The sequence below is a fragment of the Chelonia mydas genome, chromosome 2 (assembly GCF_015237465.2).
Source record: "Chelonia mydas isolate rCheMyd1 chromosome 2, rCheMyd1.pri.v2, whole genome shotgun sequence".
In the NCBI taxonomy this organism is placed as follows: domain Eukaryota; kingdom Metazoa; phylum Chordata; order Testudines; family Cheloniidae; genus Chelonia; species Chelonia mydas.
Window position 1 is genome coordinate 38989529 of NC_057850.1, and position 23626 is coordinate 39013154.

Consider the following 23626-nt stretch of genomic DNA (forward strand, 5'->3'; position numbering starts at 1 on the left):
CAAGAGATGTTAAGAGTAACAAGAAGGGTTTCTTCAGGTATGTTAGCAACAAGAAGAAAGTCAAGGAAAGTGTGGGCCCCTTGCTGAATGAGGGAGGCAACCTAGTGACAGAGGATGTGGAAAAAGCTAATGTACTCAATGCTTTTTTTGCATCTGTTTTCACGAACAAGGTCACCTCCCAGACTATTGCATGGGGCAGCACAGCACGGGGAGGAGGTGACCAGCCCTCTGTGGAGAAAGAAGTGGTTCAGGACTATTTAGAAAAGCTGGACGAGCACAAGTCCATGGGCCAGATGCGCTGCATCCGAGTGCTAAAGGAGTTGGCAGATGTGATTGCAGAGCCATTGGCCATTATCTTTGAAAAGTCATGGCAATCAGCGAGGTCCCGGATAACTAGAAAAAGGCTAATGTAGTGTCCATTTTTTAAAAAGGGACCTCACCTCAGTCCCTGGAAAAATCATGGAGCAGATTCTCAAGGAATCAATTCTGAAGCACTAAGAGGAGAGGAAAGTGATCAGGAACAGTCAGCACGGATTCAGCAAGGGCAAGTCATGACTGACTAATCTAATTGCCTTCTGTGAAAAGATAACTGGCTCTGTGGATGAGAGGAAAGCAATGGACGTGTTATTCCTTGACTTTAGCAAAGCTTTTGATACGGTCTCCCACAGTATTCTTGCCAGCAAGTTAAAGAAGTATGGGCTGGATGAATGGACTATAAGGTGGATAGAAAGCTGGCTAGAATGTCAGGCTCAACGGGTAGTGATCAATGGCTCCATGTCCAGTTGACAGCCGGTATCAAGTGGAGTGCCCCAAGGGTCGGTCTTTGGGCCGGTTTTGTTCAATATCTTCATTAATGATCTGGAGGATGGCGTGGATTGCACCCTCAGCAAGTTTGCAGTTGACACTAAACTGGGAGGAGAGGTAGATACACTGGAGGATAAGGATAGGATACAGAGGGCCCTATACATATTAGAGGATTGGGCCATAAGAAATCTGATGAGGTTCAACAAGGACAAGTGCAGAGTCCTGCACTTAGGATGGAAAAATCCCATGCACTGCTACAGGCTAGGCAGCAGTTCTGCAGAAAAGGGCCTAGGGGTTACAGTGGACAAGAAGCTGGATATAAGTCAACAGTGTGCCGTTGTTGCCAAGAAGGCCAATGGCATTTTGCGCTGTATAAGTAGGGGCATTGCCAGCAGATCAAGGGACGTGATCATTCCCCTCTATTCGACATTGGTGAGGCCTCATCTGGAGTACTGTGTCCAGTTTTGGGCCCCAAACTACAAGAAGGATGTGGAAAAATTGGAAAACGTCCAGCGGAGGGCAACAAAAATGGTTAGGGGACTAGAACACATGACTTATGAGGAGAGGCTGAGGGAACTGGGATTGTTTAGTCTGCAGAAGAGAAGAATGAGGGGGAATTTGATAGCTGCTTTCAACTACCTGAAGGGGGGTTCCAAAGAGGATGGATCTAAACTGTTCTAAGTGGTAGCAGACAACAGAACGAGGAGTAATGGTCTCAAGTTGCATTGGGGGATGTTTAGGTTGGATATTAGGAAAAACATTTTCACTAGGAGGATGGTGAAGCATTGGAATGCGTTACCTAGGGAGGTGATGGAATCTCCTTCCTTTGAGGTTTTTAAGGTCAGGCTTGACAAAGCCCTGGCTGGGGTGATTTAGTTGGAGATTTGTCCTGCTTTGAGCAGGGGGTTGGACTAGATGACCTCCTGAGGTCCCTTCCAACCTAATATTCTATGATTTTATGAAGTTGCAATCAAGCCAAGTTATAAATTATTGTTGTTCCTAACTCAGTGGTTCTCAAACTGTGGGTCAGGACCCCACAGTGGGTCTTGACCTAAGTTCCCTGTAAGCTGCACAGCCACCTATTTAATGCCATGCAGGAGCTCAGGGAACCCGCCCGGCGACCTGCCAAGGCCAGGGGAGGGACGACCCTCTCCCGGCCCCAACCTAGCCCAGCCCCCAACCTGTCGCAACCAGGGCAGCCCCCTAACCCCAACTATGCCGGGTCCAGACCTTTCGGCCGGGGCGGGAAGGCCCGGCTTGGACCCAGCTGTGGCCGGGGCGGGGCAATGCGGCCCGGACCCAGCTGCAGCAGCACTGCACAGGCCAGACCCAGCCACAGCCAGGGTGACCTGGCCCAAACACAGGTACCTGGCCCAGATCTCTCACGGGGCGCCCCCCCCCCCCCGAACTCAGCCCCGACTGGACCTCTGGGGGCCAAGGGAGGGGCACCTATCCTGAAGTCCCAGCCCTGAAACTGCCGTGGCAGGGAGAGGCACCCCTACCCCCCAGCCCAGGTGCTGCTGCAGTGAGAGAGAGTTGGGGGGAGTCCTCTCTCCCCGCAACAGCCCCGGAGCAACCTCTTGCACCTCAAACCCCTCATCCCCAGCCCCACCCCAGAGCCCGCACACCCAGCTGAAGTCCTCAGACTCCTGCACCCCAACACTCTGCCCCCTCCCATTCTCCAAACCCCTCGGTCCCATCCCCACCACATGAATTTTGTTACGTGCACCGATATGAAGGTGATGTGTTACACATAACCTCCATATTGGTGCATGTAACAAAATTTATTCTGCACATGGATGGGAAAAATTAGAGGGAACATTGGTCTCGACCCCATTTTAATGCGGTCGCCAGGGCCAGCAATAAACTTGCTGGGACCCTTGGCTGAAGCTGAAGCCTGAGCTCGACCCCTACCCCGGGCCGTGAGGCTCAGGCTCCGCCCCCACCCGCGGTCATGTAGTAACTTTGTTGTCGGAGGGGGTCGTGATGCAATGAAGTTTGAGACCCCTTGATCTAACTAATCGCTATGATTACAGTAAGGTCCAGATCAATAGCACAGGTCATTCTAAAGTGGTGTCACTGTGAGAGAAGTAACTCAATGAGCCATCACCATTCTTCTCCAATTAATTGGCATGCCACAATTCTACAGGTTACAGGAATCGATGGAATGAGGGGAACTGTACACAAGGGGCATGTTTTGGTATAAATTTTCTGCATCCTACAAGGAGAAAGGCAGGCAGCAGTAGAGTTTTCCAACTTCCCTGTTCGGGGAAGACATGAGGACAACATTTTTTTTCCAAATTGGGCGTTGGGATTTTTGTTTTTTAATAGCATGGGAAAGCTACATATCATAGAATTAGGAAGTTTTCTGAAAAAAATTCTTCCAGGTTATCTGACAGGACCACAACGTCCTTAGGCAGCATCTTTAAGCACTGTGCCACAGCGATACACTGAACCACAGTGCCTGATTAACAGTCTTAGTGTTAAAGGCCTACAGGCCCACAAAAGCCATGCCCGAGGCCCCTGATTGGACGGACAGTCAGCACTCTCATTGAGAGCCTGGATTATATAAAGGCCACAACAGGAAAAGGAAGCTAAGCAACAGACAAGTGCCTGCTAGCTGCTCTCCAGACTGCCTTGCCGCTTCCCCTGACCCTGCCCTGCTGCCTTATCCAAACTCGCCTCCCCAATCAACTTACCCGGCCCCTTGGACTGGATCTTCTGGCTACTGTTCCCTGCAAGAACTCAACCACCGCCCTGGACTGCCTCTGGTATGGAATGACCTGCCAGCTACCTGACCACCTATGCACACTTGCCTACTGCTCTGGGAACCCTCTAGCCCACCTCAGCCACCAAACATTATCCTTTACATCACACAGATATTTTCAAACAAATCACTTACACAGATCAAAAATTGGAGGGAAGGTGTCAAAATAAACTGACAGTGGAACTTAAATGCAACTTTAACTCTGGAGACAGTCAAGCCTCCATATTTAAAAAAAATCCCGTACAGAAATATATTAAGATAGAATAGATCACTGCCCTTAAAAGGAAACGTTAATATCTGTATTAGCAGAGGTGTTGAATAACGCGGTCTTTAACAGAAGCTGTACTATGCATCAAAGTGGCAGTGAAGCGCAGATCACATACCCTCATTTCCATAATCATTTTCATATGTCTAGTATGCATTAAATACAGTACCAACTTAAAAATGAGAAGCAGACATTCCTTTGGAAATTAATTCAACATTACATGTGTCACACTAGGAAAAGGTTTCTCTCTCTCTCTCCCCTCCTCCATGACAGTATGCGAAGCTTGCAATATAATAAGCAACCATAGACATTTTTATTATAATTTCCAAGGGTTCCTTTCTGCTTTATAGGCACAAACCCAAAATAGTGGTGGTACAGAGCAGGTGTATAGGTCTACTATACCACCTTTTAAGAAAGTACACTGTATATTTCCTTCTGCAAACCAACCCTCACAAAACCGTAAAACTAATTTTAAAAAAAAAAAGAAAGAAAAAGAGAACCTTGTTACAATATCTTAAGCCCGCACTTCAAATTGCCATTCTTGCTGGCACACACTGCCTCCCCAGGAATTCCTTTCCAGCTCTTTCAACAAAGAAAAACAATATATACACACACAAAATTTCTCTAGCTTGCACAGTAACAGAACATTACTTCCTACCTTCCACTTTCCACATGAAAAAATAATATCTTACTCTTGACCAATACACGCTTCTACAGTAAATATATGTTAGTGTTACAGAGGTCAGAAGTTAAGGTTCTACATTAGAATGCAAATTAGGGGAATTCAGGGTATGTCTGCACTAGAAACACTACAATGCGGAGCTAGAAGAGATCCTTGTAAAGGTACAGGTTATGTCTTCACTGCAGTGTAAACACAAGTTATCTACAGTCGAGTTATTCCTCTTGAGTTAGACTAGCTTGAATGAGAGCAGCCACATTATGAAACAACATGTCAGCTGCTGCATCCACACTAGCACTGCTCTCACTCATGTGTGGCACTCAGAATTCAGTGGGCAAATGCTATGATTCTTAGCACAGCAATAAGCTGACCCTCACTATGAATTTTGTTTGCAACACATTATGAGAGCAATTGTCTGTCCTTTATGAACACACAAGATGAATAGTGGGAAGACTAGCAATACTCAAGTGGCAACAGCCTCCATCCACACTGCAGAATGGTTGTGTTAGCAGCTGATAAGTCACTTTTACTTCTGCATTAGCCTATGCCCCCTCTCATGCCAACCAACTTGAATTAAAAGCACCACCATACTCAAACTAAGGGTTTTTATGTATGGATGGGAATTGAGTTAGGGCAACATTTGAGTTACAACTTAAGTTAATTCTGAAGTGAAGACATGCTCATAGTCCGCCACTGAGAATAGGTAACGTGATGTGTGGGTATACAGTAAAGAAGGTTCTCAACTTATTTCACTGCTTTTAAGAATTTGCGGTGGGAGGGAGTTATATTTAAGCAACCTTAACTGTTTTTTGTTTGTAGGTATATTAAAATAAATTAAATGTTAATACCCTAATGCTAAACATCTTTGTTTACATGACAAGACACTAGTATAGACATATTCATAAATGTACATACTGAAATGATCAAATTCTTTGTGAGTTTATGCCACTTCTGACCAATTTACAAATTAAATATATGGTAAATATCTGTTTAACAATTATGCCATGAATCACTGCACTTTAAATAATAAATTATTACACTTATTCTATTTCTTAAGACTTCAGACAACCTCTGTCCCACACAGTGAATAATCTTCACCAACATGCTGACCAATACTTAGATTGTAAATTCTCTGGGGCAGGGACTGTTTTTGCTCTGTTTGTACAGCGCCTGGCACAATGGGGTTCTGGTCCATGAGCAGGTCTCCTAGGGACTACAATAATACAAATAATAAATAATAATAATGCAGAATTAATAATCAGGCAGATGCTCCAAAGAAATCCTACAGGGAATTCACTTAAATGTTTACCTGTTATTCTAAGCAGAGTATAAACAGAAGGAGTTGGGGGTGAGGGGGACAACAGAAGTACCAACTGATTATACAATCAAAAAAAGAAAAAACACAAAATGGATTACATCCGTGCTAACCTGTGAAAATAATGACTGATGCAAAAAGATGTTGATTATTGCTGTACTACCACCAAAATATTTCATGGAAATAGTAGATAAAATATTCTGAAGGAGGAACTTGTAAAATATGTAAGCTATTTACAGTAGGACATACTTCAAAATAAAGGAAACAAAAGAAGTTAATATAATTTGCTAACTCAATTTATACTAAAAGTAGTGACCTAAAGTTGCTCTTAAGAAAATGATAGAAGCAGAACTCTAGAAATGGCAGCAACATTATAGGTATGTACCATCATAATACATACCACAAAGCTAAGATTCAAATCCCTTTTAACAGACAAAAAATACACACATTGTACAATGTGCAGTGTGAAAGGAAGAAAATCATCTTATAAATCTAAGGATGTCATTTCTCATATGTGGAATGCATATTTTATTTCTACTGCAGAATATGTCATCACTGTAGGGCCAGGCCAAAAATATCCAGATGTTTTAATAAGAAAGATTAAGAATAATCTTTCTGGTGATCAAATTTTATTTTTCTAAAAGACAGTTGTTAATGTTAAAAATGGAGGTTTCTAGCAGTTTTAGAGGCCTATTCATTTAGAATTATTCCAACCACTTCCTCGCAGATAATGCATTTGTTACAAAGAAAATGTGGACAGCACAGCTTTACAATTCATTAAACTTCTTTTCAACTGCACGTAGCTGACAGTTCTTAGTTACATTCCCCAAAGGCGAGAATGGTTCTAACAAATTCCTACTAGTAATGCATGAAATAAAAGTAGTATAAAACACAAAACAAAGAAACAAAATGTCAAAAAGAGATGTCTTTTAAAGTACTTCAATCTGAAAAAATCACAAGTGTTATACAGCAATTATGTTGCTATTTAGCATACACATCACACAGTACATATTGGAGAGGATAAAAACTATGAAAAACAGTTTATTGTATTCCACACACTGTCCACACAACAGATAGGTAATTTAAATATTCAGGCAGTTGAAGGAAAGGTTAACCCTCCAAAGGAAATAAAAATCCCATAGGAAATGAAAGTGGAAATGAAACCACAGTAAAAAGCTGTTTGGTTCCACACCCTAAGAATTGCCTACAGCACTGTACTACAAAAACGCCCCCAGAGACTGATTGAGCTTCAACAGCAGCAATATTACAGCATAAATATTGGGTCATCAGTGGCAGCAGTGAGCTGATTAAGGGTTGAGGTAATTTATTTACTTTCTCTCGTCAGGAACTGTATAAAGTACAGGCAGAAGTACAAAGAGTTCTTGTACGTCTATCGTGTACAAGGAAATACTGTAATATCCATGTATTAAGAAGGAAATACGAAACATGCCAGAATGACAACAGTTTAGATGAAGAAACACGCATGAGACCTGAAGTATCATACTTAGTTACACAGGCAGTATAATAAAAATCAGAGACTAAATAGGGACAGACGTACCTCCACATTTGTTCCAATTTTATCTAATAAAACTTTCCAATAAAAAGAGAAAACTATACCACAAGCCTAGTATGGTTACAATATTATTTGTAAGAATACTATGGTGTGCAAGATATAAATGCTTACATTTTATATATGTGCGTGTGTGTGTTAGTTAAGAGAGAGGTTACTTATCAGTTGTTTGTTCTCTGAATATATTGCCACTGCAGATCTACACTGTAAGTATCAGGAGCTTTGCCATGCAAGAGGTAGAACCTTTTCCAAGGGAGTTACCCATCAGTTTCTATGAGCATGTCCTTCAGATGTGGCATCCTGCATCCATGAAGCTATAAGCCGATGTGCCCCATATCCCTACATTTCTCTCTATCTCTGGACACATCCTTTTAAATTTCTGAAGTACACAGGAGGATGAAACTGCAAGTTTTGATCCATAGAGGCAATACATTGAAAGAACACCAGTTCCTGGCAAGCTTTCCTTCTAAAGGGTGTTGCCTCTGTAGATAACCCAGGGTAGAAGATTAATTTGAAATGACAGTCCTCAAGATGACAAACAGGTAGTACTATCACTAATTAAAAAGAAACTGAAGCACTGTTTTGCTGAATTGAACATTCACTCTGGGCTCAGCACTGAGAGAACACTACTTTGCAAACATATTAATTCAACTTCAGGTATCAGAGATAGGAAATCTGCACTGGCAAAAAATATTGTAGAGACTATTTCCCCTTTGGAATATTGGGCATCTGGTATTTTTTGAAAGAGTAGTTCCAGCTAGGTCACAGCATAACAAAATACGAAATTTAATCCATGTTGATGGCTTCTGGACTCACATTGCTTGGCCTTTAGTCTTAAGCAAGCGTCACAAATAACCTTGTCCAATGTATAAAAGGTTTAGAATTAGCTAAAATGAATAACCCTTTTAAACATGCAAGGAGTGTAACAAAGCTTCACCTTGCAGATCGTGAGGCTTTCAGAAAAAATGGTAGCAAAGAAATTGACTAATTAAAATGAAATATCTCAGACTGCCTAAGTAAAACATTTTGGATGAGCTCTTAACGCTATCTTATCCTTATGAAAAATTAACATTTGAAATATCTGCCATCAAAGCCTGCAGCTGAAACTCTCCTGGCTTATGGAAAAGCCACAAAGAAAGAACTCTAACAATATATGCTAGAGGGAACAGGCACCAGGGGGTTCAAAAACAGCATCTACTAGTTTGTAAGGACAAGATATAAGTCGCAGTCTCACAGGTCTATAAACCATAGTACACTCATTCATCAGACCCTTAAAGAACCCTTTTTTGGTGAGGAATAAGAAAAGACTGAACAAGGACAAGGCAGGTAGTCTGGTTGCTAAATAAACTTTACCCACAGAGAACAAAATAATACTGAATCCATCATAGATAAGATACTACTAAACTACTAAAAAGGAAGAGCATACTACTTAAAAGGAAGAGCTCAAACACCACTTCAAACTGTATATAAGCATGAAACTGTTTTCACTTACACGAGAGAAGGGGTGGGCAAACTTTTTGGCCCGAGAGCCACATCGGGGTGCGAAACTGAATGGAGGGCCGGATAGGGAAGGCTGTGCCTCCCCAAACAGCCTGGCCCCCGCCCCCTATCCACCCCCTCCCACTTCCCACCTGACTGCCCCCCTCAGAACCTCCGATCCATCCAACCCACCCTGCTCCCCGCCCCCCTGAACATCCCCGCCCCCCTGAACCTCTGCCCCATCCAACTGCCCCCCCGGGACCTCCTGCCCCTTATCCAACCCCGCCCCCCGTCCCCTTACCATGCAGCTCAGAGCAGCAGGAGCTTGCAGCCCTGCAGCAGCATTGCTGCAGGGGAGGTGCCAGGGGCTAGCCTCCCCAGCCAGGAGCTCAAAGGCCGGGCAGGATGGTTCCACGGGCCATAGTTTGCCCACCTCTAGCCTAGAGGAAGATTTTCATGATTCCAAAAGAAAAACTGAATTGCTCACACAAATGCAGTAATTCTTTATTAATAAACCAGCAACCTAGTGTTTAGGCAAAGGGATTTTTCTTCTAGGTGAAGAACCTGACATCTTTCCTGAGACAAGAGATATTGTTTATATTGAGGGATCTGAACCCTGCTATAGCACTGGGTATGCCTACGCAGCAATGTATGCCTAGGGTTAGTGAGACTTGAGTCAACTGACCCATGTCAGGAAACCCTGGACTTTAGTATCTACACTGCATTTTAACCCTAGGTTAAGGACTTTCTGACCCGTGTTCGAACCTAGGTCTCTGGCATCCACATTGCAGTGCACAGACCCAAGTTAAAGTTACCCTATCCCAGAGTTCCCAGGGTCTCCCACCCAGTGTCAACACTCTAGCCCTGTGCATATGTTGCAGTGTGGGAAAACTCTATTGTCCACCGTGTTTCCTAACTGTGACAGTGCTATTGATGAGACTCAGCTGCCCATAAGAAGCACATGAACTGCCTAATTAGCTCCTTTGGGGCTCTGTCAGTAAAATGACAACAGTTTGAGAAGGCTTTATACTGAACTATCATCTAGAGTGAGAATGGGGCTCCCCACCTCTAGGCTGAGTCACAATGGCAGGAAAATACCCTGTGCACCTGTTCTGAGAATAAATAGGACATCAGTCTCCAGAGCTGTCAAACTATTAAAATGAAACTTTGCAATTCTTAATTTTTAAAATGGGCTGTTCAATGAAAGGGTTTTTGTTGGTTGGTTTTTTATTTACTTTTGTCTGTTTGTTTGGAAGTTTGACATAAAATGTAGATTTCAGAGGAAAAACACACACACACACACCCCAGCTTGGCTGCTGCTAGATGCCCCCCAGAAAGTGGGGATAAGGGATCCCAAGGAGGCTTTGGGGAAGTTTTAGAGCTGGCTCCCACTCACTGCCCTGATAGCGCATGCTGGCCAGGCACCTCAACACACGCAGCTCCAGAGAGGGAAGGAGGACCAGAGAGCGGAGCAGGGACCAAGCAGCTGCCCTGCAGGGAGGGGGAATGGCCAAGATGTTGTGGGTCTTCCCTCCCCTGTCCACACTGAGCCAGGAGCTCTGCCGCTCCCATTCCCTGCGGACAGAGGCAAAGTAGTATCATTACCTCCACTGTATAGATGAGCAAACAGACAACGCAATATTAAGTGCCTTTGCCAATATCACACAACATGTCCCGCAGAGCTGGGACTGGAGCCCAGAACTTCCAATTGTTAGTCTTAGCTTTTAATCACAAACCTTCCTTCACCCTTCAAAGGTAACATGTTATTAATCAAACCTGGAGCTCTTAAAAGCACACACAACTGTGACAAGGTCTATATTAGGAATAATGCATTCATTTAGCTGGACAAGAAAAAAAATAGGCACCTGTGGATACCAATGCTACATGAAAATCCATGATCAGGTGAGGATCCAGAATCATCCTCAGATTGTGAATCTTAGTCACTTGCTGATTTTAGCCATTTGCATACAAACAATTAAAATGATGTGAACATTGTTTTGAGTTTCTTTTAGTGGACAAGTTTCCACAAAAAGTTGAAATATAAGGTTCTCCATTCCATTTATATTACTATAAACTCCATAGAATTTGATGGAGTTACACTATTGTAACAGAATGAAGAGTAAAGCCCATAGTCTCTGACTGCAAAACTGAGAAATAGCTATGGGACTATTGCTATATCGATTAAACAAATGTGTATGCATGTGCGCATGCACATGCGCACACAGATATTGAAAAGCATATGTTATCTTATTCAAGTTGGACAATTCGATCTAGTGAAAGTTTTTAAACTGGAAGATACTAACAATTATATACCATCTCAAACAATATTCAAATTTCATTTCATACCATTCAGACTCTTAAGTCTCTCAATATAAGGCATTTTCTCTAGCCCTTAAACTATTTTTGTGGCTCTTGTCTGCATCCTCTATAATTTTTCAACCTCTTTTTAAAAATGTACTGTACGCAGTATTCTAGTATGGTTCTCACCAATTCTGTACCAGCAGTTTTCAAACTGTGGGTCAGGACCCCAAAGTGGGTCGCGACCCTGTTTTAATGGGGTTGCCAGGGCTGGCATTAGACTTGCTGAGGTCCGGGGCTGAAGCCGAAATCTGAGCCCCACTGCCCAGGGCTGAAGCCGAAGCCTGAGGGGCGAAGAGTCAAGCTTTGGCTTCAGCCCTGGTCAGCTGGGCTCAAGTTACAGCCCCCCACCTGAGGCTGAAGCCCTCAAGCTTCAGTATTGGCCCCCCATCCCAGGGCCGTGGGGCCCGGGCTTTAGCTTTGCCCCTCTCCTCTCCACCCCCCGCCTGGAGCAGTGATGCTCTGGCTTTGCTCCCGCTTTCCAGGATCATGTATTAATTTTTGTTGTCAGAAAGGGGTCACAGTGGAATGCAGTTTGAGAAACCCTGCTGTGGACAGAGGTAAAATCACCTCCCTATACCTACTCCTTAGTTATACATTCGAAGACTGCATTAGCCCTTTTTGCCACATAAATGCCCTGGGAACTCATGCTGAGTTGATTGTCCACTATGACCTCTCAATCCTTTTCAGAGTCACTGCCTTCCAGGATACAGGACCCCATTCTATATGCATGGCCTGCATTCCTTGCTCCTAGATTTATAACTCTGCATTTGGCTGTACTAAAACGAATTTTATTTGAATAAGTCCCACTTACCAAGCAATCGAGATCACTCTGTATGATTGCTCTGTCCTCATTATTTACTATTCTACATAAACCATAAATAAATCATATATTTCAGCATTAATTATTCAGCAAATGAAACGTATCTGTAGAAGTATATTGTTTCTCAACTTTAAAATACTGGAATACACTAAAATTTTTGGAATAATAAAATACAAAAGTAAATTTCTCAAATTATTTTTGTAAATACTTCATAACATTATAGCAACATTTCCCCTCTCTTCTCTCCCCCTCCTCCCTTTTAGTAAATCACATATGTAGGTGGTCTTGATTCAGGTAAATGACACATTAACACGATCAATCATAAAAAAGTGCTTAAAGACTAAAAAAGCTATTTAATGAAAAAACGTAGAAATGTTTCCATATGTTTTATGAAGTATTCTTTACCCTCTAAATGAGCACATTCAAATTTAGTCTCTGGCTTTGTTTCAGAGAAACTCCATCTGTATCCTACATCGCTTACAGGCCCATCTCAGTCATGCAACAGCTATGTCACAGCTCATATATCAAATAAAAATCACATTCAAGGCCACAGAACCTTATATACCCAAATTCTTCCATTCTATTTAAAGTATCAGAGGGGTAGCCGTGTTAGTCTGGATCTGTAAAAGCGACAAAGAGTACTGTGGCATCTTATAGACTAACAGACCTATTGGAGCATAAGCTATCGTGGGTGAATACCCACTTCGTTGGATGCATGTCATCAGATGCATGTAGACTACATGCATCCGACAAAGTGGGTATTCACCCACGATAGCTTATGCTCCAATAGGTCTGTTAGTCTATAAGATGCAACAGTACTCTTTGCTGATTCTGTTTAAAGTAATCCTAAGACAGCTCTTATTGCACCTCACTGCTTATGTCACATGACTTTTGCTGGGAAATAGAGTCCTACAACTTAAAAAACAAAGAGTTCTTAGCACAGATGAGAATGATCTAAAAGACAATTCTGTTGTGCTTATAGATTGGGGAAAACTTTTCTGAAAAACAGGTGCAGAATTAAGAAAAGTCTACAAAAACAGTAGTATTGGAGGACACTGTGCAGTAATGAGAAGAGTTGGGTTCAAGAATGACATGAGCGTCTTGACGATAGGCATAGAGAATTCAGCTGATGAACCTGAATTCCAAGGCCAAGAATGATGGCTGCCCCAGTTTGCAAATGAGGAAACCAAGCTGGGGAGGTTACGTTATTTGTCAAATTATGCCAAAGGCATCAGTGCAAGAGCAGTGATTCTGGATTCCAAGTTCCATGTTCACACCCAGCATGGTCAACCTGCACATGCAACAGGCTGCTCACTATATGGTGATCCCAGACAAAAAACAGTTACTCACCTTCTTGTAACTGTTGTTCTTCGAGATGTGTTGTTCATGTCCATTCCAATCAGGTGTGTGCATGCCACGTGCACAGTTAACAGAAATTTCCCCCCCGGCAGCTCCCGTCAGGTCAGCTGTGGAGCCCCCTGGAATGGCGTCTTCATGGTGCTCAACATATGACCCTGCCGATCCGGCCCCTCCTCAGTTCCTTCTTGCCAGCTACTCCGACAGAGGGGTAGGAGGGTGGGTAGTGGAGCAACACATCTTGAAGAACAACAGTTACAAGAAGGTGAGTAACCGTTTTTTCTTCTTCGAGTGCTTATTCACGTTGATTCCAACCAGGTGACTCCCAAGCTCTACCCCGGAGGTGGGGTCGGAGTCAAGGAATCGCTGATTGGAGCACTGCTGTGCCGAAAGCTGCATCATCTCTAGAGTGCTGTGTGATGGCATAGGGTGAGGTGAACATATGCACTGAGGACCAAGTAGCTGCTCTGCAGATTTCCTTTATCTGGACCTGGGCCAGAAACGCAGCTGACAAGGCCTGTGCCCTTGTGCAACAAGCCTTAAGAGACGGAGCTAGGACCTTGTCCAGCTCATAACATGTGCGGATACAGGCCATGATCCAGGAAGATAATCTTTGAGATGAGACCGAGAGTCCTTTCATGTGGTCTGCCAAGGCCACGAATAGCTGGTTCGACCTCCTGAACGGCTTTGTGCACTCAATGTAGAACGCTAATGCCTGCCGAACATCCAATGAGTACAGCCTTTTCTCTTGGGTATTGTTGTGTGGCTTGGGATAGAAGACAGGTAGAAAAATGTCTTGGCTAATATGGAATTGTGACACTACCTTAGTGAGAAAGGCCGGGTGAGGTCTTAGTTGCACCTTGTCCTTGTGGAAGGCTGTGTAGGGCAGGTCGGAGATCAGGGCCTTTAACTCTGACACCCTCCTGGCTGACATGATGGCGAACAGGAAGGCTACCTTCCATGACAGGTAGAAAAGGGAGCAAGTCACCAGCGGTTCGAATGGGGGTCCCATTAATCTGGAGAGGACCAGGTTAAGGTCCCATGCTGGAAGAGGCTGTCTAACCCAAGGATATAGCTGTTTCAGGCCCTTAAGGAAATGACCTACCATAGGGTCAGCGAATATGGAGCGTCCAAGACATGCCGAGATGGAAAGCCGATATAGCAGCAAGGTGTACCCTGATGGATGACACTGCCAGGCCTTGTTGGTTGAGGTGCAGAAGGTACTCGAGGACGCCTGGAGTGTAGGAGTGTGATGTTGGGCACACCAGCAAGTGAACCTTTTCCACTTGGCCAGATAAGTGGCCCTGGCGGATGGTTTTCTGCCGCCGAGCAGGACCTCTCTTACTGGTTCCGAGCACAGGAGCTCCACATGGTTTAGCCATGAAGCTTCCAAGCCGTGAGATGGAGGGACTGGAGGTCCGGGTGATGAAGGCAACCATGGTCCTGTGTGATCAGATTGAAGTAGACTGGTAAGAGGATGGGAGTTCCATTGACAGCTCCAGAAGCATGTTGTACCAATGCTGGCAGGGCCATGCTGGGGCCAGCGGAATTACTACAGCTCTGTCTCTGCAGATTTTCAGCAGTACTCTGTGCATGAGTGGAAATGGTGGAAAGGCATACATGAGAAGATCTCCCCAGGGTAGCAGGAATGCATCCAAGATCAAACCCAGGCTGTTTCTGAAAGGAGCAGAACACTGGGCACTTCCTGTTGCTCTGGGTGGTAAACAGATCGACCTGGGGAAATTCCCACTTTTGGAAGATGGAATATATGACATCTGCACAGACGGCCCACTCGTGATTGCAAAAACGATCTGCTGAGGTGGTCCACTAGTTCATTCTGCACACCTGGGAGACAGAACACCTCCAGGTGAATGGAGTGGGCTACGCAGAACTCCGATAGATGAAGGGCCTCCTCACACGGGGGGAAGAGGGGGCTCCACCCTGCTTATTGATGTAAATCCTGGCTGTGGTGTTGTCATTCATTACCAGCACACACTGGCCTTGGAGCCGGGATAGGCAGATTTGGCATACTAGCCACACTGCTCCGAGCTCTCTGATATTGATATGCAGGGAGAGCTCGTCCTGTGACCGTAATCCTTGAGTCTGGAGCTCTCCCAGATGCGTCCCCTGCAAGCCAGAGCTGACGCGCCCATTATTAGGGACAAGGAGGGCTGGGGGATATTGAAGGGGACTCCCTTGCAGACTGTGGGATAGTCGAGCCACCATTGGAGGGACTTGAGTACCTCGAGGGCATCATGACCACAGATTCCAGGCTGTCGCACCCTGGGTGATATACAGACGCGAGCCATGCTTGAAGTAGTCTGAGCCTCAGTCTGGCATGCTGAACCACGTAAGTGCAGGCTGCCATGTGGCGAAGGAGACTCAGGCATCCCCTTGCTGTAGTGGTTGGGTACTACCTGAGGCTTTGGATACTGTCTGTCATGGTATGAAATCAGGCCTCTGGCAGGAGCACTCTTGCCTGCACCAAGTCCAGCACCGCACCGATGAATTCTATTCTTTGAGTCGTTGACAGTGTTGACTTGTTCACATTGAGCAGGAGACCAAGCCTCTCAAAAGTCACTCTGACTATAGTTGGACTTGAGACTCCACCTGCTCCCTTGTGTACCCCCTGAGTAGCCAGTCATCAAGGTAGGGATATACCTCCACCTGCCTCCTGCGGAGGAAGACTGCCACAACTGACATACACTGGGTGAACTCTCGGAGGGCTGTCAACAGACCAAAGGGGAGGACCATGAACTGACAGTGTTTGTGGCTGGCTACCAACCACAGAAATTGTGGGGGGGGGGGCCAAATAGCTATGTGAAAGTATGTGTCTTTCATGCTGAGGGCAGCGTACCAGTCTCCTGGATCCAGGAAAGGAATAATAGTGCTCAGGGAGACTATGCGGAACTTCAACCTCACCATGAACCTGTTGAGGCCACGCAGATCTAGAATGGGTCTGAGACCTCCCCCTTTGCCTTGGGGATTAGGAAATAGTGGGAATAGAAGCCCTTAGCTCCTGAGGAACCTCCTCCACTGGCTCCTACGGTGAGGAGCAATTGCATAAGGATAAGCTCCTGGATAAGGAGCTGCTCGTGAGAATGGTCCCTAAAGAGGGACGTGGAAGGAGGGTGTGAGGGAGGAGAGGAGCAGAATTGGAGAGAATAGCCCACTTCTACGGGGCAGAGAACCCAGCGGTCCAATGTTATTTGGGATAGATGATTCCAAAAGCAGGGTTGAGGATCCGGTAATGGTCTGGCACATCATCCCTGGGCGCATCTTCAAAAGGCCTGCTTGGAGGCCAAGGAGGTGCGTGATGATGAGGGCTTATGCCTGCTGTTCCTACCTCACCTTCTAGAAAAGTCTTACCTAGCACAAGGTTGGTAAGGACATTGAGGGAGTTGAGGTTTAAAGTGCTTTTGCTGACTAGCTGGGGTATGTATCTCCAGCGACTTCATCATCACCCTAGAATCCTTTAGGCTGTGTAGCCTGGAGTCTGTTTGCTCTACAAATAATCCTGTCCCATCAAAGTGCAGGTCCTGCTCAGTCTGTTTGACCTTGGGGGCATAAGCCTGAAACTTGAATCCGTGAGGTTCTCCTCATGGCTATGCCAGAGGACAAGATATGCACTGCTGAGTCAGCAGTGTCCAGTGAGGCCTGTAAAGAGGTCTGTGCCACTGTCTTGCCCTGCTCCACAATGGCCCCAAACTCATCCCTGAACTCTGATGGTATTAGCTCCTTATATTTCAGCATGGAGTTCCATGAGTTAAAATTATATCTGCTCAGGACTACTAGCTGATTAGCAATCCTGAGCTGTATGCACCCTATGGAGTAGACCTTTCTACCAAAAAGGTCAAGTTTTTAGAGTGTGGGTCCCTGCTGCCCCTGCCTTTCACATTCATTAACCGCAGACACCACCAAGGAGCAGAGCTGTGGGTGAGAGTACAGATACTCGTAACCCTTGGAGGGAATGAAGTATTTGTGTTCTACTCCCTTGGCCGTTGGGGGGATGGAGGATGGGGTCTGCCACACAGTTTTGGTGTTGTTTTGAATGGTCCTAATGAGCGGCAGCGCTACTCGGGATGGACCTTCTGGGACCAAAATGTCCACCATTGGATCTTCCTGTTCCACCACCTCCTTGGCTTGCAAGCCCATGTTGCGGAGTAGGTCCTGGTGGGTGTGACAATATATGGGTGGTGGTCCTGAGATTGAAGTTCCCGCTACCACCTCATCCGGGGCAGAGGACGAGAATGCAGGTGGGGGAACCGGGTCATCCTGGGCCTGTTGGTCCATGGGGACCTGCTGCTCGACCTGCTGTCCTGCATCGATGATCCCCTGTTCCACTGTAGGCGCAGGGGTCTGTGTCGGTGAAGGTGCTGTAACCGGAATCCCTTCAGTACCTCTGGGCACAAGGCGGCTGGTCGAGGCTGTCTGCAGCCTGGGCTCAGATGCCACCGACCAGGAGACCATGGATAAGGTACCCTGGGACTGGTGATATGCCCAAGGGGTCCAAAAAGGCCATTGTGCTGGTCACTGCAATTGGGCGAGCCATGGCAATGTACCATGTCAGGCCATCGATGTGTTGACCGATGCCAGCTCTGGTGTGAGTACTTAGACCCTGCATCTGATTCTGAGGACAGGGACCGGGATCTGGGGGGCCATGGCGGTACCAATCGGAGCTGGCTAGGTGAGCGGTGCCACATGGAAGGGGAGCGATGCCGAGACCTCGATCTGTATTGAGGAAATCAGTGACGTGATGATGACTGGCTCTGGGAGCGGGACCTCCGATTATCCAGGGACTGGTGAAGAGATGATCAGTGCCGTTAGTGAGAGCGGTGCCAGGACTCCAAGCGGCGGCGGATATCAGGACGGTGCCTCCTTTCTGGTGCCAAGGATCGGTGACCTGGCGATGCGGGTGGGCGCATCATTGTTGGGTTGCCGGGGGATGGTAGTGCCCTCGGCGGTGACAGGAGCTTGTCGCAGACAGTCGGAGACTGTAGTGCCGTCATGACAATGAGGTCCCACACGGCCTTGAAGGTGTCCAGAATGGGTGGCAGCCCCACCTCCTCCACCATGTGGATTGGGGAGTCCAACGGTCCCGGGTTCACTGGTACTCCTTCCGTGTCTGAAGTTCCCGGAGCCGACTCCAAGGGTCTCAGGGCCAGGTGTTCCTCTCTGGGACGAGCCCCATTGGCTGAGACCGCAGGGGAGGGTCTCACAGGAGATCCGCCTCTACCCTGCTTGGCACGCTTCTTCTGCGATGCCAGAGAGTGGGACCGGTGCCAGGCAGTTCCCACAGTCTTAGATATGGGGGATCAGCAGTGCCGCAAGTCTCTGTGCGTGGCAATCTTCCACGGTGCTGATTCTGTAACCGATGGTGGCACGCAGCGCATCAAGGAGCTCGGTGTTGGGTCCTGCGATGTCAAGGTGGGCTGCGGTTTAAGAGCTGCCTCCATGAAGAGCTGTTTCAACCTGAAATCCCGCTCCTTGTTGGTCCTGGGTTGAAAACCCTTGCAAATCCTGCCCCTTTCGGCTTGGTGAGCCTCCCTCAGAACTTTAAACAAGCGTCATAAGAGTTGCAGTTAGCATGGGCTTATTGCAGGATTTACAGGGCTTGAACCCTGGAGATTGAGGCATGCACTGAGGTCCCCAATGGGAAACGTCAGGGTGAACGGGAAACCCCCCCTCCTAACAGAACTACTGACTAATTAAACTAGAACTATAAACTACTGAGGTAAACTAAGCTAGAGAGCTAGGGGAAGCGAGTAGAACTTGTAAGCAAACCACTTGCAGTTTCAACAACTGTCACATACGCTAAGAAGAAACTGAGGATGGGCCAGGTCAACAGGGTCATATATTGAGCGCCAAGAAGGCGCCACTCCAGGGGGCTCCACACGGGGGAAAATTTCCGGCAATTGTGCACACGGCGCACGCACACCTTACTGGAATCAACGTGAACAAGCACTCGAAGAAGAAACCCAGCTTTCTTCTGGATAACATACTTCTCATTTTTGTAAAAGAAAAAATTGGCATGAATAGCAGTTTTGCGAACCTTTAGAGGTAAGTAAGACTATGCCCACCCATTACATAACCTACCTTGACTGGTGGATGGTGCTTACCTGAGCCATCACTCCACGAAAGTAGTAATTTTTTTTAAATGTTTAAAATATTTAAAAAATAAATCTTCTATTACCACAATGTTTTCTTTGTTAAAAGAAAGCACCAGAAATATTTTAAAAGTTTGAGGTAGTCAACTAAATCTAAACAAAGCTACTGTATCTTCACCAAAACAAGGTCACTTCATTCTGTTCAATTTCTAAAACAACAATGTAATTCTAAAGGACTGATAATGTGTGTACAAGTTTAAAAATTACATAGTTGCTTCTTCTTGGATGATCTTTATGTAATGTACAAAAAGATTTCAATACTATAACACATTATTATGAACAGCTGTACATTAACAGTAAACATTTCTATTCTCTCTTGTAAAAGCATCTCATGATTCTTTTCATTAATAAAATGATAGCCATCAGGAAATACTATTTCAGTCTAGTTTAACCAATACAGTCATTTTTAAGGAGTTTATTTTAAACCAACTTAACAGCTATATTAAAAAAATATATTCAGTAAAGCATTTCAACTCTGGACATGAGAGAAACGAGAGGCAAACTAATATCTCTTATAATGAGGCTCAGCCACTAAACTTTGTAAGTTTTGCATTTGTGGGCTTATTTGGTTTTCCGAACCTCAAAGTTAGATTACCAAAAATGAAAGCTTATAACACAACCACCATTTACTACAGTTCAAAAATGCAATACTTGTAAGTGTCCAGTTAGCTCAACATGCAGCAGGAAGAACAAACATCTACATGCTAGAAACTACATGTCAGAAAAAAGACACAAATATAGAATCTCAGTAAAAATAGAACAAAAATAGTCCTACAATGACACTGGATAACGTGGGAAGATGGGAGAGAAGAAAGTGGAGACCTAGGAAATTTGCATCACTTACTCTATGGAGTTCTCATATTCTTGAGCACGTGGATTCCCATTGTCCTCAGCCTTGACAAAGCAGAGTTGCAAGGGAGGGGAGAGTCTATTTATGGCCTCTTCATTCCCTGAGCCTTTGTGCAATATTGATCTTAAACTATTTTATCTAATGAATTGTGTGTGTCAGTTCTTCTTGATCATTTATCTGGTTCCATCACTGTAGTGTCTGGATATGACTCACATAATGAAAATAATGTATTAATCGATAAAAAGGGGGAGAAATACTGTACAGGACCTCTCATTCTTATCTGTTTCTCCAGAACCTCAGCTTTTACCTAAAAAAAAATCTGTCTCTAGTGTGACAAAGTTCCTCCTCTACCTTGGTGGGTCTTGCACTTATTGGCAGATTTGGTCGCCTCAGAGATTCACAGCAGCCCTCAGTTTGGCCATTTTCATGAACCCACAGTCCAGGTCAACTTCTCCTGTGTCTGACCAGGAGTTGGAAGGTTTGGAGGAAACCCAGGCCCGCCCTCTACTCTGGGTTCCACCCCATGGGCCTGTGGAATGCAGCTGTCTAGAGTGCCTCCTGGAACAGCTGTGCGACAGCTACAACTCCCTGGGCTACTTCCCCATGGCCTCCTCCAAAAACACCTTCTTTATCCTCACCATAGGACCTTCCTCCTGGTGTCTGATAATGCTTGTACTCTTCAGTCCTCCAACAGTATGCATTCTCACTCTCAGCTCCTCACACGTGCACCACAAACTGAAGTGAGCTCCTTTTTAAACCCAGGTGCCCTGATTAGCCTGCCTTAATTGATTCTAGCAGCTTCTTGATTGGCTGCAGGTGTTCTAATCAGCCTGTCTGTCTTAATTGTCTCCAGAAGGTTCCTGATTGTTCTGGAACCTTTCCTGTTACCTTACCCAGGGAAAAGGGACCTACTTAACCTGGGGCTAATATATCTGCCTTCTATCACTCTCCTGTAGCCATCTGGCCCGACCCTGTCATACTAGCTGAGATGTAAACCACATATATGTGAACCAAGTGTAACTGATGAAGGGATATCTACAAAAGTCAGCAGAGAACGTGGAACAATTGTTTAAGGAGTTGTAAACTGACTCATTCTTCTCAGTCAGGTGTTAACTCAAATGCCCAATGATGATAGTTAATAAAGTTTGGTCATTTAAATTATCTCACCCATCCTCTAAGAAAAAAGAGGAAAGATCACAAATCCACACAGTATTCTGTGGTTTCACATTGGTGACCCAAGTAAGTCCTGCTTGGGAAATACTGCCCACTTTCATTTTTCCCAAACCAAGAAGGAGCCAAGCCTAAGGAGCTCAGCAGAGCCCATGGGTATAATCCAACCCCATTGAGGGGGTGTCAAGGTCAAAGAGCACAGTAGAGCTCAGAGAGCACACAGTGATATTTTGCACATCTACACAATATACTGTCAGCAGTACATACATACTCTCATTTTGGTGACTAACACGGGTGGAGCTTGTTTTAAAGGCAGGGCTTGGACTAGATTAATAGACTATAAAGACAGAAGGGAACTTGTGATCATCTAATCTGCTTGCCTGTATAACGCAGACCATAGGACTTCCCTGAATTAATTCCTGTTGGACTAGAGCATATCTTTAAAAAAAATACCCAGTCTTCATTTTAAAATTTCCAGTGGTGGAGAATCCACCACAATCCTTAGTAAATTATTCCAATGGTACCCTCAATGTTAAAAACGTATGCCTTATTCCCATCTGAATTTGTCTAGCTTAAGCTTCCAGCCACTGGATCTTGTTACATATTTGCCTGGCAAGATTGAAGAGCCTCCACCCCCTTGCCTCCCCACATCTACTCTGAAAATATCAGCTAAAAAGACCAATGACCACAGTGGTCTATTAGAACGCAGATATAATGACTTTCAGGGCACCCTGCAGTGTCAGTTTGTTCTCCCAAGCATTCCCTGGAGAGAGGCAGTTCCGAGTCCTGATGTGCTATTGAAGCTTTGAGAATCCTTTGTCAGCAATATGCTATTTTATCATTATTTTTGGTTTATAATCTTGTTTTAAAAGTTTGCACATGTGGTTTGAGAATACTGATCAGCACTTTATAAAAAATATCTACATCAATAAATGATTAGAACAGTAAAGGCCTTGTGAAATTCATCATCTAAATACAGACATCCAGCTTAGTGTAGATACATAGTGTAAAGGAAAAAAGAAAATGTGAATCACTGTTTAAAACAGATATCTTCCAGCTGTTTAATGAGACAAATATATATTATGTTAAATGCTTAAAGAGAAGAAAAAGTATGTTACCACAGGCAAGAAGATCTGAGCTCCAACCGCTTAGGCATAACACAATGGCATTCAATCAATGGCCTAAAAGCCTCTTGTGGCTCTTTGGACTCTAAAAGCTGGCTTTTAAGAACAACTGTGTTAGGAAGAACATTTATATTTGCTTAAGAATTGAAAAAGGTTTCCCTGAACATGCCCTGTAACTTTTAAACTGAAGTATTATCAGTATAGAGAAGAGATAGAGGCACTGTTTCACCAGCTGCCACACACTGCTCTGTCTGAAACCACAGGTGCAGCTCTGGCATGAGTTAGGAGCATACTGAGCAACTGCTGTCCTTTATCAGCTGCAACTGCTTAGAAGCTCCATGCAGCAAAGTATAAAGGCACACCTCGAGCCCAAGTGCATAAGGGGTTTTAAGGAATGCCAGTATTACCCCCATCACATGGGTGATATGGGGTGTGGCTTTAAAACACAGGGAAAGCAACTGAAGTGGGGCTACACCTTCCCAGTTTACTGAAAGCTGAAAAGGCCTCTGGTGGCTATGATCAAGCATTTGGACTTGCTTTGCTCCTGTTTTGCTTCTTTTTTGTTAATAAAGCCAGTTCTGATCAAAGAGCTTTGGACTGAATCATAGTTTGAGGCTTTACTTTACCTGGGGTATATGCCCACAGCTGATACTCTCCAACTGGGTACCTGCTGCGTCACAAGGGAGGGGAAAAGGCAGAAAGGAGAGAGTAGCTGTGGCTGCTCTGCTGCCTGCTTAACTGCTAGGTTGTGGCAGTCTAAGAGAACAGAAGCTTGAATTACTCTGTCTGAATTTAGGAACATCTAAGCTTGACACCTCTAAAAACAATATGGTCAGCCCTCAGGCTCAAAGTGTTTGACACCACTGCCATATCATCTCGTCTTCAAGGAGGCTTCTTTC

General features: G+C 45.0%; 1 protein-coding gene across 20 annotated transcripts in view; it reads right to left on the minus strand.

The window, feature by feature from the left end:
• Window positions 1–23626, minus strand: part of VPS13B (vacuolar protein sorting 13 homolog B) — a 914031-nt gene that overhangs the window by 624057 nt on the left and 266348 nt on the right. The window contains exon 18 of one of the 20 annotated variants that reach the window (XM_043539299.1): window positions 2617–4418. The exons of the other annotated variants lie outside the window; for them this stretch is intronic. Within the exon in view, the coding sequence (XP_043395234.1) occupies window positions 4351–4418 (68 nt within the window). The 3' untranslated portion in view covers window positions 2617–4350. Of the gene's footprint in view, window positions 1–2616; window positions 4419–23626 lie in introns of those variants that run through there. 20 annotated transcript variants of the gene reach the window in all.